At 35.9% G+C, this 20,649-nt stretch overlaps 1 protein-coding gene and 2 pseudogenes across 1 annotated transcript; 1 reads left to right on the forward strand and 2 right to left on the reverse strand.

Annotated features, from left to right (window-relative positions):
* Positions 1 to 330: 330 nt before the first annotated feature.
* LOC107865208 lies at positions 331 to 1,718 on the reverse strand (annotated as a pseudogene).
* Positions 1,719 to 2,530: 812 nt separating this feature from the next.
* On the forward strand, positions 2,531 to 8,635 carry LOC107863509. Its single transcript, XM_047408483.1, has 4 exons — positions 2,531 to 2,628; positions 2,715 to 2,841; positions 3,297 to 3,401; positions 8,020 to 8,635. Exons 1-4 carry the CDS (start codon positions 2,531 to 2,533, stop codon positions 8,191 to 8,193), a joined length of 504 nt encoding a protein of 167 aa, XP_047264439.1. The 3' UTR covers positions 8,194 to 8,635.
* Positions 8,636 to 13,600: 4,965 nt separating this feature from the next.
* Positions 13,601 to 20,441, reverse strand: LOC107865209 (annotated as a pseudogene).
* Between the last annotated feature and the right edge of the window lie 208 nt (positions 20,442 to 20,649).

A 20,649-nucleotide genomic window follows, 5' to 3' on the forward strand; every position in this document is an offset into this window, starting at 1 on the left:
GTATCTGAGCCACTCCTCTGTCGTCCCTGTCGATGTGGGATAGAGTTCAAACTGAGTGTAGACGAATCCCGGTAAGGCGGGGGAAACCTCAGTCCTGAGTGTAGGCGAATCCCACTAGGGATGTTGGGTATATAAGTGAGAAAGCCTTACTCTCTAGTGACGCATTTTAAAGCCATGCGGGCCTGGGCCCAGAGCGGACAATATCACTAGTGGGTGGAGGATTTTAGGGGTATCTCGGGCATGTATAGTTCGGGATGCCCATCGCGGCTAGGGCCTCGGGCTGGATCGTGACACACAAGCACCTGATGCAGAAATGTCCTACTTCAGGAATCAAGTGATTTTAACTTTCCATGATGGGGGGCAACGAAATATACTAATAAGATCGTTAAGACCCCTGGTGGTGATACAAAAGAAAATTGAAAAGTGTAATCAAGTATGATCCTAGAACCAACAACAAAAGAAAGTCAAATGTCACGCTGACAACCTAATATATATGCAACTTGCCACTAGTTGAATCATAAAAAGTGAACATTCCATCTAGAGTCTCATGCTGCACATTCACCTCTGCAGTATGATCCTTTAATTTCTTCTCCAGTGCCTTAATAAATGGGTCGTTCTTTGAAAGAGAAAGTGCCACTTTAGGTGTTTTGGATAAAAGGTCTAGCCAAGACTTTATGTAGGAAGGATTGACAGCTAAGCTACTGTCATCTGCAAATATGCTTATGATTTTCTTCTCCTGGCTGTAAATGTGTCTTGCTATACTCTCAGCAACAAGCTTGACACTTCAAATGATAGAGGCTTTACTAGTAAAATACCTGTTATCAGCCAGACCTCCCGTACTTTTCAGTAATTCAGGTGCAGTTGAAAGTCCAGAAAGTGTTGTTGTAGTAACTCTCATCCTTGAAAACTGTTCATGCTCCCAGGCTACTAGAGGATTTGAGATATTTATTTTGTTGTGCTTAAGACCGACTTGGAGGCCTAATTCTTCTGAAAAGTAGAGAAACCTTAAAATATCTGCTGTATGTAGGCATTTTTTGGAGGTTTAGAAACATGAAGATGTAACTGATTTCCATGTGACCCAACACTATTCAAGCAGATGGCATAGTCTATACTCTCATATACACGTTGTTCAAAACTCCGGAGCCACTTTTGAGTTCCATTGTAGTTGTACAGGCCACCAGATGTCAATCCAAAGAGTAAGTTATATCTACTTCTAGTTTTAGGATTTGAATATAGGACAGAAAACAACCTAACTATTTTAAGAAGTGCCACTACACTTCTCCCATTGTTGTCACTCCCCACTGATAATGACGGAGCATCCCCAAATGTGTTATAGGAAGCCACTATGGCAATAGTTGGGAGTTGATTCGAGTCTCCATCAACTTTAACCCCTGGTAACCATCCCTGAATATTTGTAATATTGGGGGACGTAATTCTCTTAGGATCTGAGGCAGTAGCAACAAGCTTGTAGCCGCCTGTAGTAGCTGTTGAAGGTTGACCATTAGCATCATTGCTCTTAACTTCCGCTAATACATCATTGATATTGTCATCCTCGAAAGCAAAATATACAGGATAGGGGATATTAGAATGCATATGCAACCATTCCAACTTCTGCAATTTGGGTCTAATAATGCTTGTTTTCTAAGTGAATTTGCTATTTTGATGATGATAGTGGGTGTGTATGTCACTCTAATTCCTGTTGTTACCGGAGTTATCATCGCTAGCTGGGTATGCGCTTATTATATTTTGATACAATTTGTAGTTGAATTGTGGTACTATTTCTAATGTTGCTTTATCAAAATTGTAGTACTATGTCTAATGTTCCTTGTAGCGATAAGAAGCAAGTTCCGACAACCTATGATTAAATAGCACAAAACAAAAATAGGCTGCAAATAATAGTATTAGTAGTCTGTAAAGCTAATTTTGAGCTAGATTATTGATTTTCATTGTCGTACTATAAGGTTTCCTCTAACGTTCTTGTGCACAAGCCAAAATTAGTTATATCATGAATCAGGATATCCATGTTACTTCATTCGAACCTCTTTCACTCTAATACTTAATAAGATCGTTCTCTTTACATTCTACACTAATATATTATTTTTATCACCTTTATTCATGTGTTGTTCATCAATTAAATCACTAATATATTATTTTTTCTGTTTTTATTTGCTGTAGATGCTTGGTGTAGGATCTAAAAGAGCTGAATTGCCTAATGGCAAAGGAGATAAGTCAAGTAAAAAAAAATAGACAATAGAGCAACAAACAGTTCAATTGCGTCCCATAATTCTGTCAGGATCCCTTCAATCTCATTCTGGTTCACCTCATATGAATAAGTCTTCCTCACATCAACCAAATCCTAAAGTCAATCAATCCCAGACATAACATTGTTGTACCTCCCATAATACCATCACAACCCCTCTATTCCCATACTAGTCTACTTCATGTAAATGAGTCTCAACCAGTCTGCTATTATTGAATCTCCACCTCAATCTATCCGGCCCAACCTACAAATCAAGATTCTAAACCATTAATGTTACCACCGTCCAACAGGACTCCACCCACCTTACCTAATATAGTTGACAATGTAGACGATGATAATCAAATGTGGATTGTACCTGAAGAGGATGGGTAATACGACTAATGTTTAATAATACATATATTTTGGTGGACTATTTATATGTGCAGATTTTTGATAACTACTATATGTTATGTAGGTTTTACCCACACAAGGTAGTTATTGGTGGTATTGCTAATTGCATTCGGAGTAAGTTTGAATTGGCTAGACCTTCATGGAAGAAGTTTCCTGAGTCTATTCGTGAGATATGGTTTGAGGAATTCAAGGTAAAAAGTTTATACATTCTGATTCATGTATAAATATAATTGTGGGACTATATAGTTTATATTTTATTCATTTGATATATGCAGAAGAAATTTAAGTGGCTTCCTCACTATAATGATGCTATATGGTCTAATTTTAATAAAATAACATCTTAAAAAATGACCCAACTTTTTCAAGATATTATAAAAAATTTGCCTCTGAAACCACATTGGATGGGAGATGCAATATTCAAGGAGATAAAGGTATATTGGGAGTCTGATGAGTTCAAAAAAAAGTCTAAATGAAATAAAGAGAATCATGATTCAAATGCCGGTGCATAACTTCATACAGGGGGTTGTGTACCTCATCGATTGATCTATAAGAGAATGGTAATTATAAATCTTTTTAAATATATTTGTTTTAAGAAAATAATATCATATTCTATGTTGATAACATACATATCTTTTTTTGAATATAGAAAGAAGCTGCTGGAAAAGATCCTTCTGTTTCAAAATTTTATTTTCGAACTCATCGCAAGAAAAGTGATGGAAGTTGGGTAAATAAGAAAGCTGAAGCTACTTATGTAAGTGTTCATTTACTCTGTTTACTAGTTGAGTTTATTTCAATCTTGAAGTAGTGAAGCCGTGTGGGGCTAATTTTGATTCACTACAACTTGTTGCAATCTTGTACTCTTAAAATATGGTTTTTGTTGTAATCTTGAAGTCTAGTGAAGCCGTGTGTGGCCTATTTTAATTCATTAGCATTGTTGTTGACATCTTGTTGTTCTTGTTGTGGTTTGCTTCTTGTATTTTTGAACTTGATCTTGTATCAATGATGATGAAATGAAATGATCTTAAAATGAAGAAATGGGATTCATTTAGCCGATCCCAACTTGTTTGGGACATAGTCATAAATGTTCTATTATGGTTCAAATAAGCACTTTAGAACCATTTAGTTTATATGGACGTAATTGAAGTCGAGCAGTAGAATCAATGGGTCTGATGCTGAGGCACTGATTCTGAGGTTTCAATATTTGTGTTAAGACTTTCTGCTTGGACTGTCAATTTCAATTGGTTTAACAGTTGCCCATATGTTAGCATGTGTCCTATGCTTTCATATAGTTAGATGACTGCATTAACTTGTAGAAAAATTAATTGAAGAAAGTCTTGAGATATATCGATGTACATACTATATTAGAAATGATAAGATATGTGCTTAAAATAATAACTAGATTGTTTAAAATAGTGATAATTTGCTAAACTTTGATTGAGAACTAGCATACTAAAAAGTAGCAGTATCATATATTTCTTTAAGATCTTAGAGATGGTGAGTCACGTCAGATAAACTAAAACTGGAATAGATTAGAGAACAAAAGGCGTCTTACTCTACTTTGGGGGTTTGGGGAAGCATCTCTTAAGCTTTTCTGTACTATTTTGTTAATAAGATGAAAGTTACTTATTTTACAATAATCATGAATTTGATAATACCATTTTGGTAAAGCGGAGATACTGCATAATAAGTGCCCTAGTATCCAAATGTTGCTCCTATAAATTTTCTATTTAATAAATGTAATAGTATTACTATACTATGGCACTAGGATAAGTGGATTACCTGCTACATGTCTTCTTCTGTTAGCACTCAGTGTTCTCGGTTCCCCTGCAGTCAAAATTTATTCTCAGTTCTCCTGTATAATAGTGCCTAATCTACTCCGACCAAAAATATACAAATTATCTTCGAACTCTACCGCCTTTTCTAGAATCTTACAAAATTCTAACACTGTGATATAGATAGCATATCTACTATGTATTGATGTAACAGACTTGGTCATATATGAACTGATAATGTCATAAATGCATTTATCAGTAATAATTCTAACATTGATATGTATTTAACCCATAGTTTTCCCATTCCAATAATGTTCCAACAAAAATTTACATCCCTGATATCTTCACCTATTTGTATGAACGTAATCACTCTTTCTGGGGTATCATTCCATATTTGTACATCGCAATTACTCTTGAGTTGATCATCTTTTTGAACCAATGTTGATTATCTTTAATCCTAAATCCCTTGGTCTGTGGATGTGGTATATTAGTAGCAACAGTATGTTGGGGCTGTTTATCCATTTCTTCAGCAAAATATTTAGGCAACCATTATTTTACCTCTCTGCCTCATCTATGAGCACCCTCTATAACCTGGTTTTATCTCCCTTGAGGTTGATTATCCCTTGGTTCTTCACGTCGACATACATGGCCAAACCTTGTTCATTTTTCGCAAAATAGAGATTTCCAGTCATATGCCACTTGCTGGTTGTTAATCTTTCCACTGGGATTAGAAATCTCAACCACATTTGGTAAATCCTGAGTCACGTTCATCTCCACTAAGACTCTAGCATAGGACACTCTACTTTATTTTGTAGTACAAGCATCAACAAATAATAGTCTCCCTAATCAGTTAGTAATTTTGCTAAGAGCCTCCGTTCCCTAGTAATTAAGGGGCAGGTTTTGTAGCCTCACCCATAGGGGTATAGTGGTAAGGATCTCTTGAGTAAAATCAAAATCATGGGTTCAATTTTAAAGGATTAGTGGCTTACTAGTGATAGAATATTGATCAGAGAAGAGAACATCATCTCTATCCTGCGTATTTTGGAACTTCACTATGTAAAAGCCATCATCATGATAGTATAACTCATGTTCCATAACAAAATTCCAATAGCAAGCTATATAGTTCCACCTATACAAGAAAGCAAGAGTCTCTCCAAACGTGGATACTACAAGGGTATTATTCCATTCATGCATTTGCTTTTCAATTTTAGGTGTTTCTAGTATTACCACAGGTCTGCTGTCAATAACAGTTGGGGGTTTAAAATTAAGAGTCATACCAGTAGATGTTGTATGGCTAAAGGTGAATAAGTTGGACCAAGAATTCCCCTCCTCCTTGGCAGAACCTTCCCCCAAATTGAGTTATCGAGCTATTCCATGAATCCCTTGGTGTGTCACCATAATGTTCTAATTCATACCCGTCTGTCCAGTGCTGTGTCACACTTTCTATTCATCTTGATTCACATTTTCTTCTATCACTTGGCTAGTAGAACCAATTTCCTTTGTCGATTTCCCAGATCTTGCATTGCCAGTAGTAACAACACCTACAGTCAAGCTAGGGCTAGGTGGAGCTATGGTGATTTTAGTTAAATTTCCTTGTACTCCAGTATTCATACTAGTTGTCATTCCGCTTCGATTCGTTTCCACCAGTGATATTCCCCTTATCGCATGTTTTCCAACTAAATCCTCCATCATCGGAGAGGTCCTAATTATCGAGTGGACCTTCTTTTTAGGTCTGACTCTTCCTCGCTTTGCCATCAAAATGGTATTGGTGCACGTTACTAGAGAGAGCTAAGACGTACACCCTCTAGTGATTTCCTTCTCAAAACATTCTTTCCTTCTTACTAACTTAATTACTATTTTGCAGTAACTTAACAAAAATGCAATTATCTATGTACTTATCATTTATAGGCAACCAAAGGGGGTGCCCCCAGGGAGTGAGTATTGATAGTAGTGTTCCCTTAATTGTTGGATTTTTGGCTATCATTAGGACTCTTTACAGTCCCAATAAGTTCTTAGGTATGCTTTGATATGTTGTACCCCATAGAAGGTATGAATTTGATTTCTCTAGGTCGCTATACAGTTTTGATATACTATTTAACCCCTTCAGAATTTTAAGATACAAAGATCACCAGATCTGTACAGCTTGCATGTCTTCTTCTCCCTCTTTCAAACCCCATCGATCTTTCAAAATCTGTAAAGAAAACACTATTTTTTCTAGAAAACCATAGAAAAATTTATGCAGCCATTCAATACCCTCTGTGTAATACTGTGCTTCACCGGTTTCATCCCCTGTCAGCAAAAAAGTTATTGGAAAGCCAAACAGTATTTGCAATTGTGTGACAGTCCACATTGGAAGCATAAATGCAGTAAAATGATCCACAAGGCTAACAGATAATGAAGAATCATATAACTCCTGCTACTTATCCACATACTATTTTAATAAGTCCTAATACACACTAACCATTCCAAAAACCAACGACTGAGGGGGCACTATAGAAGTTAAAGCTGGGGCTGAAATACCCACAACCCCTTACTACCTGCCATAGAAGTAGCTCTACCCCCAGACTACTTGTATTAATATCTCCAACTGGTGTTATCCTATCAACATTCTCAGTCGAAACTAAAAGCCCTCAAAGTGGGTCGCGCCTAAATATCTGTTAGAGTTCCAGTAATCCTTCTATATAAAGAGGGAGTTGGCAGAGCAATTAGACGACCCTCTATGTAGGGATGCATTGATCTAGTGTAGTTCTCAAGAATGCACCTGCATCAGTAGATAAGTATATATCAAGGATGTAAATTTTGTAATGGGAGATTAAAGAGGTCAAAAAATGTAAATATTATTTTTTCCACATAATTTTTACATAATTGTACTCGTTCACTAGATGTATCTGCGACCTAACTAGCTACTTAGATATTGAAGAAGTTTATAGGATTTCTTTCCTAAAGAAGGGATAGGAACCTATTTGCATTTACCTGATAAACAGATTAGCGATCAAACACTAACTAAGAAGAAAAAGGTCGGATTACCCTTACTTCTTAGGCTATCACAGCAAATTCACCAAGCATGTCTAGTCTTCAATTATTAAGCTTTAGTGGCTGATTAGATATTATAGAGAGATCACGATATGAGTCCATAAGTATAAGTTATACAAGAGTTCTCCGCCTACAATGTATTTAGCGTCCCACTTGTTTATCTATTTATCAAATCTGTATGAGCTACCAGATTTCAAGGTCAATAATGTAGAACTTGATAGTAGTGAATGCTTGTACGAGTATTCTAGATATCAAGGTCAACAATGTTTGTACGAGTATTCCCGATATCAAGGTAAACAATGTTTGTAAGCTGTGTTATTGGTCGCTGTTGTTGTCAACATATGTAGACTAATTTCTCTTTTTGTCATCTGGTACATATTTAAAATATACAAATCTCTGTTGTTGTCATCTGGTTCAATGATTTACTATTGCTTAAGTGCTATGAAAATAAGAAGTTAGTCTATTAATAACATAGCAGCAGTTAGTCTATAATCTAATATAGTTCATGCTAATAATATATTTCTTACCACTTTTTATGGTCTGACATAACATATCCTTATGCAGAATGAGTTTGAAATAAAGAAACAAGAAATATTAGCTGCTCAAAGTGCATCAGCTGTGGATAAAGAAACTAATTTAGCTAGTCAGCTGTCTCAGTTAAGTGAAATGGATATCTGGGTGCAATCTGTTGGTGGAAAGAAAAAAGGAAGATTTAAAGGTCTTGGCTCCCTAGGTTGAAGTGTAAAGGCAACTAACAATTCAATATCATCTTTCCCAAAAGAAATTGATGAGATGATTAAGTCTCAGGTTGATACTTCAAATACTGATTTATATGCTCAGTTGCAGAATGAGCGAAAGAAAAATAAGAGGATAGGAAAGGAATTACACTTGTTGATGAAGCATGAATATAACAAATCATCTTCAAATGATGAACGCCCATCTCAAGAAGACAATCAAACTTATGAGGATGAAAGTGATGATGACTCTGACGACGTGAATGAGAGTGATAAACCTGATAACGTGAATGAAAGTGATTCTGAACCTGATTGTTGGTAGTTTTATTAAGGATTCAAGTTTGAAATATTTTATTTTGGACCATTTAAGAATCATACATTATTAATGTGGATGTTTTGAATTATATTTTTTTGTTAGCTGTAATGGTTTACATTAAACTTTTATTGAATGATGTTTTTGAGAATTATTGAAGATTTTGAATAGATTTTTGATTAATTGTGAAATATTTCTAGTAATTTACGTGTGAATTATTACTTGAAAATTTTGAACGTGTGTGTGCCTTGTATCTCCTTGCTGCTGCTTTGATATTGCCACCGGGTATATCCTTATATTTTCCTATTTTTTGTTTCGTGTAGTTGTGGCTGTGGGTGGTAATGGGTGGTTAGGGTCATGTCCGAGGGGGTTGGGGCGTGGGGCTGTGGCGGGGGCGGGAGATGGGGAGAGAGCGGGAGTGGGTGGGAGGCCAAGGTTTGGCCGAGGGGGGGTAGTGGGGGGCGCGTGGATAGCGACGGTAGGCTGAGGGTTGGGTCTTGGAATATAGGGACCCTTCAGGGGAAGTCCATAGAGCTGGTGAAGATTCTTAGGAAGAGAAGGATCAACCTTGCGTGTGTCCAAGAGACCGAGTGGGTAGGGTCTAAGGCTAGGGATGTGGACGGTTACAAGCTGTGGTACTCTGGGAGCGACAGGCGTAGGAATGGTGTTGGCATCTTGGTAGATGAAGAGCTTAGAGGTCAGGTAGTGGAGGTGAAGAGGATCAACGATAGGTTGATGACTATTAAGTTGGTCATTCGGGGGTTTACCCTGAACGTGTGTAGTGCCTATGCGCCGCATGTGGGATCGGAGTGGGAGGAGAAGATGCGGTTCTGGGAGGCTTTGGAGGACGTGGTGAGAGGCATGCCCAGTTCGGAGAAGATTGTTGTAGCAGGGGATTTCAACGGGCACATCGGGGCGCTACCGGGAGGCTTTGGGGATGTGCATGGTGGTTTTGGTTTTGGGGAGAGAAATGAAGAGGGGGCGACCCTATTGGAGTTTGCGAGGGCGTTTGGGCTGGTGGTGGTGAACTCGGGCTTCCCGAAGAAGGACGAGCACCTGATCACTTTTCGGAGCGCGATAGCCAGGACCCAGATTGACTTTTTGTTGCTTAGGAAAGGGGATAGGGCGTTGTGTAAAGACTGTAAAGTCATCCCGAGTAAGAATCTTTCGACCCAACATAGGCTCTTGGTTATGGATTTGGGTATAAAGAAGAATAGAAAGAGGAGGAGTAAGGAGTGTAGACCAAGAATTAAGTGGGGCGGTTTGACGCCAGTGAATGTGTGGGAGATAGGGGAGAGGTTGGCGGGAATGGGGGTGTGGGAGTGTAGGGGGGATGTGGATAATATGTGGGACAGGGCGGCAACGTGCATCAGGGAGAATGCAAGGGAGGTGTTGGGTGTTTCTAGGGGCCGGGCCGGACATCATCGGGGGGATTGGTGGTGGAATGAAGAGGTGGGGAAGAAAGTGGAGACCAAGAAAGAGGCGTATGCTAAGTTGGTGGAAAGTAAGGACGAAGAAGAGAAGCGGGTAAACAGGAAAGAGTACAAGCTAGCGAGGAAGGAGGCGAAGTCAGCGGTCACGGCAGCTAAGACGGCCGCTTTTGAGAGCTTGTATGCAGGGTTACAGGGGAAAGGAGGGGAGAAAAAGTTGTTCCGACTCGCTAAGGCTAGGGAGAGGAAGGGTCGTGACCTCGATCAGGTGAGGTGCATTAAGGGGGAGGACGGTAGAGTGTTGGTGGAGGACGGCCATATAAAGAAGAGATGGCAGTCGTACTTTCATAGGCTCTTGAATGACGAGGGGGACAGAGTTATTGTGTTAGGGGAACTGGAGCACTCAGGGGAGTGTCGGGATTTTAGCTATTGTAGACGTTTTAAGGTAGACGAGGTTAGACAGGCAGTTCGCAGGATGCGAAGGGGTAGGGCGACGGGGCCGGATGAGATACCGGTGGAGTTTTGGAAGTTCGTTGGAGAGGCTGGTGTAAGGTGGTTGACTGCATTGTTCAATGAAATTTTCAGGACGGCAAAGATGCCCGAGGCGTGGAGGTGGAGTACCATGATCCCCCTTTATAAGAATAAGGGGGACATTCAGTGTTGCAATAACTATAGGGGGATTAAGTTACTGAGTCACTCTATGAAGATCTGGGAGAGAGTGGTCGAGGTGAGGCTGAGACGGATAGTGTCTATCTCGGAAAACCAGTTCGGATTTATGCCCGGCCGCTCGACGACGGAGGCAATCCACCTGGTACGGAGGTTGGTGGAGCAGTATAGGGAGAGGAAGAAGGATCTGCACATGGTGTTCATCGACCTGGAAAAGGCGTACGACAAAGTCCCCAGGGAAGTGCTTTGGAGATGCTTGGAGGTGAGTGGAGTACCGCAGGCATATATCAGAGTAATTAAGGATATGTATGAGGGAGCGAAAACCCAGGTGAGGACGGCGGGAGGAGACTCAGAGCATTTCACTGTCCGGACAGGATTGCATCAGGGATCTACTCTTAGTCCCTTTTTGTTTGCGTTAGTAATGGATGTGTTGACGCGGCGTATCCAAGGGGAGGTGCCGTGGTGTATGCTTTTTGCAGACGATGTAGTCCTGATAGATGAGACTCGAGGGGGTGTGAATGAAAAATTAGAGTTGTGGAGGCAAACTCTGGAGTCTAAAGGGTTCAGGGTGAGCAGAACCAAGACAGAGTATGTGGAATGTAAGTTTAATGACGTGAGGCGGGAGAATGAAGTAGTAGTGAGGCTAGAAGCACAGGAGGTAGGGAAGAGGGATAAGTTCAAGTATCTCGGGTCCGTGATCCAGAGTAACGGTGAGATTGACGAGGATGTCTCGCACCGTATTGGGGCGGGATGGATGAAGTGGAAACTCGCATCGGGGGTGCTGTATGATAAGAAGGTGCCGCCCAAGCTTAAAGGCAAATTCTATAGGGTGGTAGTCCGTCCGGCCTTGCTGTATGGAGCGGAGTGTTGGCCAGTTAAGAACTCCCACATCCAAAGAATGAAGGTGGCAGAAATGCGGATGTTGCGCTGGATGTGTGGACTGACCCGAGGGGATAGAGTTCGGAATGAGACTATCCGGGAGAAGGTTGGTGTGACTTCAGTGGAGTGTAAGATGCGGGAAGCACGATTGAGATGGTTCGGACACGTGAAGAGGAGGGGCACGGATGCCCCGGTCCGTAGGTGTGAGAGGCTAGCGTTGGATGGTTTTAGACGGGGTAGGGGTAGACCGAAGAAGTACTGGGGTGAGGTGATTAGGCGGGACATGGAACAGTTACAGCTCACCGAGGACATGACCCTAGATAGGAAGGTCTGGAAGATGCGAATTACGGCAGAGGATTAGGGCCAGTTCGGGTCGCTAGTGTAGGGAATTAATTGGTAGGGGTGTATTCCTGTTATGGTTCCGTATTCAATGTTCCGTGTTCCGTGTTCCATGTTTATTACGAATATGTGTGCTTTCCTCTACTTTATATTCCTGCATTCCTGCTTTACTCTGTTTTATATTCCTTATGGGTGCCGTATCTATGTTATGTCATCTGCTTCTGTGCTGTACTATGTGTTTGTGTGATATCTCGGGACTTGAGCCGGGGGTCTTTCGGAAACAGCCTTTCTACTTCATCAGAGGTAGAGGTATGGACTGCGTACATCTTACCCCCCCAGACCCCACTAAGTGGGAATACACTGGGTTTGTTGTTGTTGTTGTTGAATTACCTAGGAATTTATTTGGCAATCTTCGTGAGGAATAATTTGTGATTTTTTTCATAAAAATCCGCAGGTAAAATCCTCTTTTTATGAAATTTTACCAAAATAATTCATGCAAAATTTGATAGTTAATCACAAATAAATCTGCAAATAACGTACCTACGGATCTATTTTCGCAGCTAAATTACCTAGAGATTTCTTGAAAATTTTCGTGGGGAATAGTTTGTGATTTTTTTTTGTGAAAATCCACAGTTAAAATCCTTTTTTTTAAATGAAATTTTACCAAATAATTCATGCAAAATTTTGATAGTTAATCGTAAATAAATCCGCAAATAACGTACCTGCAAATTTATTTTCGCAGCTAAATTACATAGGAATTTACTTGGGAATCTTCGTGGGGGATAATTTGTGATTTTTTTTCGTGAAAATCCACACGTAAAATCTTTTTTTTATGAAATTTTACCAAATATTTCATGCAAAATTTTGATGATTAATCTCAAATAAATCCGCAAATAACATACCTGTGAATTTATTTTCGCAGTTAAATTACCTAGGAATTTTATAAATCCGCAGGTAATAATTACCTACGAAGGTATTTCCTTTGGATTCTAATTGATAAGAAAATTCGCAGGTAATCAAATTACTTGGTGATTTTATTACATTATCTATAAGAAAATCCCCAAGTAATAAGCAATTTTCTTGTAGTGTAATTTTCACTATATTATTCTTATGAAAATTCCGATCTATATTTAAATCCTTATTTATGTTATTACCAACACAAATAACGAATTGTTCACTATTTTCTCTAATATCCATTGACATATCTTTTATTGTTACATACTATGGATATTTAACAAAGAAATTAACAATACTTCTAATTACCATATTTTAAAAAAAAAATTAGAAGAAAGAGAATTTCTGATGAATGAGAAGAAATCACTGGTTGAATAATGATTTTGAAAGTATGAAATCGTTTAGATGTTAATGAAGTAGGAGTAAAACCGTTTCAGAGAGAATTAAGGGGATGATTGATATCCTGACAAAAACTGTCATCCCTTTTTATGGGTATGAAATTCTTTTTTCCATATACGTATTTTTCTTTTTATATTATTAAAAAAAAATATTTTTTTCCTTCTTTATACCTTTTTTGCTACAACTTGTAAAGATAAAAATTATGCTATAAATTGTAATTAACCATCTAAGAAAGGTTATTTGAATTTTTTTCCCCTTATTTTTTACCACACTCCATGCTGTTAACCATCTCGGTGTTAGTGATTAAACATCAAATAAAGAAAGCCAAGGTTCCAAGGTTAACTTTTGAATAAAAGTCTATTCCACTTTAAACCACACATATATCTCAACTTTAATCTAATGAAATGAACATCTAATAATCAATCTTGTCACTATGAATCCTGAAATATTTATCCCGGAAATAACATGTTCATCAACCAAACTACTTTTATAGTGTTGGTTGAAGGGAAAGCTATACTAAATGGATTTAATTACCTCAAGTGGGCTCATTAGGTAAATGATTTCCCGCTGTAAACTTTTCTTAACAACAGCACTGATTGGAGGTTTATCTGGTAATCCAAACCCCATATCATAGACATCTCCAAATTCTGATAAATCGGGGACTCCCAAGCAGTAATTACGACAAAATATCAGTATAAATCGATTATTGTAGCTCAATAATTATAAAAGAAAACACTTATTAGCCTGAATAATGAACTGTAGCTACTAGTTAGCTGTACAATTTAGCATAGATTAGGATAGGTGTTGCTTAAATAAAAGAGAAATTCTTAGTTGTTGTTCGGAAACAACGGAAAATAATAATAATAACAATATTATTTAACTGTTGATAAAATATTATATTAATAATATTAATAATACAATAAAATAACAGCGTATAATATTATTGCTATCTTAGTAATAATATTGTAATTAATATGATAACAATAACAGTAATTTAACTGCTTCTTAACCAGTTAATATATTAAATTATTCTTGAGTCAAGCTAGACACTGTCTTAAGAAACTCTTTCAGCAGTGTGAATTATTTTCTCAAGATTAAATAAGCATTTTCCTGATTAATTAGAGGATATTATGAGTTAATTAAAACTTTCCTAATTAAACAGAGGGTACAAGAATCAAAAAAATTAATAATACAAATACCAGCAAGTAAAACTATAATGACTAAATTATTAAGCAGAGAAACTAAAGAGAAATTTTTTAATGTTTTTCTTAAAAGGTTAAAGATTGCAGTAAGGATTGAGGGACTATTTATAGGTAAGACTTAGTTTCTCAAGTACACCTCTTGATGACTTCCAAAGTAAGTCTTCTTAAGTATATTTTTTAATGACTTTTAGAGTAAGTCTTCTCAAGTTTATCTCTTGATAGCTTCTAGAGTAAACCTTCTCAAGTATATCTTTTGATGGCTTCTAGAATACATTTAAAGACATGACTTTTTCAATACACTTTAAATCTCTATTGACAATCATATTGGCCTTAACCCCATCTCTTTTGATGTTTGAAGAATTAATTTTCTTTCCACAGGTTTAGTTAGTGAATCGACCGAATTCAATTCTGACTTCACAGAATCAATGGAAATTATTCCATCTCTCAGCAGATGCTTAACAACATCATGCCTCAATTTCATATGTCTATTCTTACAACTGTAAGATTTATTCTTCGCAATAGCAATTGCAGCTTGACAATCACAGTGTATATACACAGGAGGCATCAGATCATCCTTTTTAAAGGGATATCAGACAACAAATCATCCCTTTTCAAAGGGATAATAGACAACAGATCATCCTTTTTCAAAGGAATATTAGACAATAGATTATCTTTGTTCAAAGGGCTAGGAGGCAACAGATCATCCTTTTTCAAAGGGCTATGAGGCAACAGATTATCCTTTTTAAAAATGATATTTGCTAAGAAATTTCTTAGCCATTCAACCTCAATACCAGCTAACTCCAGAGCCATAAACTCTGATTCCATAGTTGATCCAGCAATAATCGTCTGCTTAGCTGATCTCCATGATACTGCACCATCACCAAATGTGAACATTTTGTTTCGTCTGAATCAGAAATTCAATTTACATCACAATACCCTTCTAAGGTTGAAGAAAATCCGCTATACGAGATACCATAATTTATGGGTCCTTTCAAATATTTTATCAAACGTATTAATGCAGACCAATGGACATTATTGGGATTATGAGTATATCTACTCAATCTACACACGGCATAGGCTATATCAGGCCTAGTAAAATTTATTAAATGCATCAAACTGCCAATGATCTGTGCATACTTAGACTGAATAACTGAGTCACCATTATTCTTTTTTAATTTAGAATTAGCATCATAAGGTGTGGCTACAAGAGTTATCTCCCAACATTCAAACTTCTTAAGAAGTCTTTCCACATAATATTTTTCTGACAACATCAGACCATCTTCACTCATTATAACTTTAATTCTCCAAATCATATTCACTTTACCCAGATCTTTCATATCAAAGTTAGTAGACAAAAATAATTTGGTACGCTCCACAATATTTAAACATGTACCAAATATAAACATGTCATCAACATATAAATAAATTATCACATAATCATTGTCTACCACTTTTGTATAAACACATTTATCCACTTCAACAGAAGAAAAGTGTCTTTTATTAAGACTTGATCAAATTTCTCATGCCACTGTTTCGGAGCTTGTTTAAGGCCATAAAGAAATTTAATTAATTTACAAATTTTATTTTCTTGTCTAGAAATTACACATCCTTCAGGTTGAACCATATAAATTTCTTCTTCTAAATCTCTATTTAAGAAAGCTGTTTTCACATCCATTTGATGGATAAAAAGCTTATGAATTGATGCCAAAGCAATTAATACTCGAATAGAAGCAATTCTTGTTACTGGTGCAAATGTATCAAAGTAATCAATATTTTGCTTTTGAGAAAATCCTTTAGCTACTAACCGAGCTTTATATTTATCTAAAGATCCATCCGAATTAAGTTTCCTTTTGAAAATTCATTTACAACCAATCGGTTTTACACCAGGAGGTAAGTCAGTTAAAACCCATGTATTATTTTTCATAATTGAATTAAGTTCAATTTTTATTGTCTCTTTCCAAAATTTAGCATCAGAAGAAGATATAGCTTCAAAATAATTTGATGGTTCATTATCAATAAGAAAAGTTTGAAAATCATTTCCATAAGGAAAATATTCTTTCCTAAGCCTTGTACTCCTTCTCAGTTCCTCAATATTAGAGGTAGATTCATTTTTTTTTTTAACAGGTGCATGAGAGATTTTATCACATAGTGAAAAAATATGTTCAAAGAGCTCAGCATTCTTTGTCTCGATTATAGTATTACTATCAAGTACATCACATTTCAAGACAAGAAATCTATATGCAACACTATGTTCAGCATATCCAATAAGCATGCACTCAGCAGTTTTAGAACCTATTATCCTTTTTTTAGGTTCAGGAAGAAGAACTTTCCCAAGGAAACCCCATACTTTTAAATATTTTAAATTAGGCTTATAACCTTTCCACAATTCATAAGGGGTTTTGCCAGTTCTTTTATGAGGAATTCTATTTTGTAAATGACATGCAGATAAAATAGCTTCACCCCACAAATTATCAGGTGCACAAAAGCTAATTAGCATAGAATTCATCATTTCTTTCAGCTACACCATTAGACTCAGGAGAATAAGACGGAGTTATTTCATGAATAATACCTTCTTTTTCACAAAAAGTATTTAAAGATACATATTATCCACCTCTATCAGATCTAATTCTCTTGATTTTTCTACTAAGTTGATTTTCAACTTCAGATTTATAAGATACAAAAACATCATCTTTATTTCTAAGCAAATACAACTTAATAAATCTAGAGAAATCATCAACAAAGGTCACATGATATCTGTTACCACCTCTAGTCATGGTTTGTTTTAAATCACCCAAATCAGTGTGAATTAAAGATAACAGCTCAGTTTCTCTATCAACTGAAAAACATGACTTTTTAGTAATTTTAGCTTCAACACATATTTCATATTTATCAAAATTACTTGAGTCTAAACCAGATATTAAACCAAGTGATTGCATATTTTTTGTATATTTAATATTAACATGTCCTAATCTAGCATGCCATAAAGAAATAGACTCAATCATATAAGCAGAAAATAATGCATTACCATTGATAATATCAAGTACATAAAGTCCATGATTACAACGTCCATTTCCAATAAGAATATTATTTTTGGTTAATATGACCTCGTTATTTTTAAATATAACCTTTATTCCAACTTTTCCTAATAATGCCATAGAAATCAAATTAATTATGATATTAGGAATATGCAGCACATTTCTCAATGCCAAAGTTTTATCAGATGTGAGTTTGAGAAGAACTTTGCCTTTTTCAAGAACTTGATTAGTTCTCGAGGTCCCAAGATAAACAATTTCTTCTTTTTTCTCCACTTGGGTGTATGATATAAAATTGTTTTTATTTATACAAATATGCCTAGTAGCACCAGAGTCCACCACCCAATTTCTCACATTGGTCTCAATATTCAATTCTGAAATGACCGCAATAATTATATCATCCGTTTTAGTCAAATTTATTTTTGACTTAGCGGAATTGTCATTTCTTTCACATATTCTCTTGCATTGCGATGCATTTTCTATGAAGATTCTATTATTAACATTAGACATGCAACTAAGTTTATTTTCATACCTGTATTCTGCAGTACCTGCAGTACCATAATTTTCTGACAAACTGACTGGAATGGAAGTAGCCAAAACAACACCAACATCAATATTATCAATGGTCTTAGGATCAAAATTTTATGACAATAGTTTCTTAGATTGTTGGGAAACAACGGAAAATAATAATAACAACCATATTGTTTAACTGTTGATAAAATATTATATTAATAATATTAACAATACAATAAAATAACAGTGTATAATATTATTGCTACCTTAGTGATAATATTATAATCAATATGACAACTATAACAGTAATCTAACTGCTTCTTAACCAGTTAATATATTAATTATACTTGAGCCGTGCTAGGCACTGTCCTAAGAAATTATTTCAGCAGTGTGAAATGTTTCCCCAAGATTAAACAAGCACTTTTCTGATTAATTAGAGGATATTCTGAGTTAAATAAAACTTCTCTAATTAAACAGAGGGTACAGGAATCAACAAAATCAATAATACAAATACCAGCAAGTAAAACTATAATGACTAAATTATTAAGCAGAGAAACTAAAGAGAATTTTTTTAATGTTTTTCTTAAAAAGTTAAAGATTGCAATAAGGATTGAGGGATTATTTATAGGTAAGACTTAATTTCTCAAGTACACCTCTTGATGGCTTCCAAAGTAAGTCTTCTCAAGTATATCTTTTAATGGCTTCTAGAGTAAGCCTTCTCAAATATATTTCTTGATAGCTTCTAAAGTAAGCCTCCTTAAGTATATCTCTTGATGACTTCTAGAATACATTTAAAGACATGTTTTTTTCAATACACTTTAAATGTAAATTATTTTGAAATAACTAAATAGTTTTCTACAGTTATCACCCAATCTATAAATCTAATAATTCAGTTAATATAATTGCTTGACGGATTGAAATGTTGTAGTTACATGATGATTAAATTATGTTGAATAATTCGACATAACTGATTAATTAAGGAGATGCCAGAGTAGCAACTTACGGACCAAACAGTGTTAACAAAATATATATAAAAAAATCTTCTAATCTTAAGATTTAAACCTTTATCTATGTTTTGAAAAGTCATAATAAAAGAATTAGTTGACTCTCTAAAAAGGGGATAGCTCCAAGGTTGGACAAAATTATTGGTTTTAGAACAACTTAGTTTTTACTTTTAAGCATACATATTCTCTTCAGTTCATATGATTGTCGTTTAAATTCTTTTGTACACTTTGTAAGAAAACATTCAGTAATTATCTTCATCATACGAATATTTGTCAATATTATTCTTTATATTTTCTTAATAGTCACTAATTAGAGAAGTAATGATTAGTTATAAGAAATAATAAATACTTTTTAAATTTCTTTTAAAAGAAGTTATAGTACTATATTATGTAACAAATTGACTATGAAAAGTATATCACATGAACTAAAATAAGTACACAAGCTTAATAATTTCAAATTGAACACGTTTTGTATTTAAGTAGTACTGCCTAGCTACTTACATCTTGAACATCTTGCTGAGACAGGAAACCAGTTCTCAACATGGTTGCTGCAATATACACTGCAAGCTTTACTTTCTTTGTGAATTTGTGGATTGCATCCGTCACACTCACTCCTCCTCCTCCAGCAATATGTCCTACCAATATTAACTATATTTATCCATCCAACAAACAATAACATCATGCTTCCATCATCTATAGGTAATTCATGTTTTTTTTTTTGGTTTTCATCCGGTGTCCGGAACCCACATTGTTAATCGTTCTAAAAAGAAAATTAGAAACCTCAATAGTCATAAAAGTATTATGGTAAATATCTAAAACGATAAATTTCAAAAGTGATTTTATAGCAAGTTAATGCTACGGAAGGTCTAAAACCCACAAATTTCAAAAGTCTATTCTTTCTTTTTTTTTAACTTAGTGATAATAAATTAAAATTACCTCACATGAATTTAGAATAGGACATGATTATCAAAAATGTGTGTTGCTTTACATGAAAAATATTATTACCAGAGGCAAAGTTAAATGAACCTTGGACCACAATTTTTTTTTGTTTTGTTTATGAGTTTTGAATAAATTATTTATATATGTTGAGTAAATATTATAACGGAAACATAAAATTTGATGAGCCAAAATTACTAGATTATGTTGAATCTGTAGCTAGCACTCTTAACTCCACATTGATTACTACAAAACCCCTAGTCAAAGAGAAAAAAGATAGAGGAAGGGTGTAGAAGTGTAGGATCGGACCTGTTCATCATGAGGCAAAGATGAAAAAAAAACCGAGGAGAGGTTTGTTATAGTCATCGAAGGAAAGAACAGTGTTAGGGTCCGATGGGTCGATGCGAGCACCTTTAAGGTCAAGAGAGGTGACTTTTAGCCACTATTCTCCATAAGAGATCTAATTTTGTACCAACCCCACCCTCCTCCTCCTATCCCGTGTATTAGAACGAAGTGCCCTAGTTCTGACCGCGGACGCTCCTCCTCCATGCCTTCCATCTTCCTATCTATACACACTTCTTCCATCCTCTTCGCTCTAATATAATGTTTTTATATAACTCTTAAAACTCAGCTAGAGTAGTCAGTTGTATATCTTTTTCTTCTCTTTGTTTCTATTTCAAATTCGGGGAAGATTCCGATGTACTATTACTATTGTTTTAGCGGGAGAACTTATACACACTAGAATTCAAACACCTTGTTTCAGTTGAAAAGTAAAGAAAGGAAATTTTCACAA

Source organism: Capsicum annuum, chromosome 3, assembly GCF_002878395.1.
Source record: "Capsicum annuum cultivar UCD-10X-F1 chromosome 3, UCD10Xv1.1, whole genome shotgun sequence".
Classification (NCBI taxonomy): domain Eukaryota; kingdom Viridiplantae; phylum Streptophyta; class Magnoliopsida; order Solanales; family Solanaceae; genus Capsicum; species Capsicum annuum.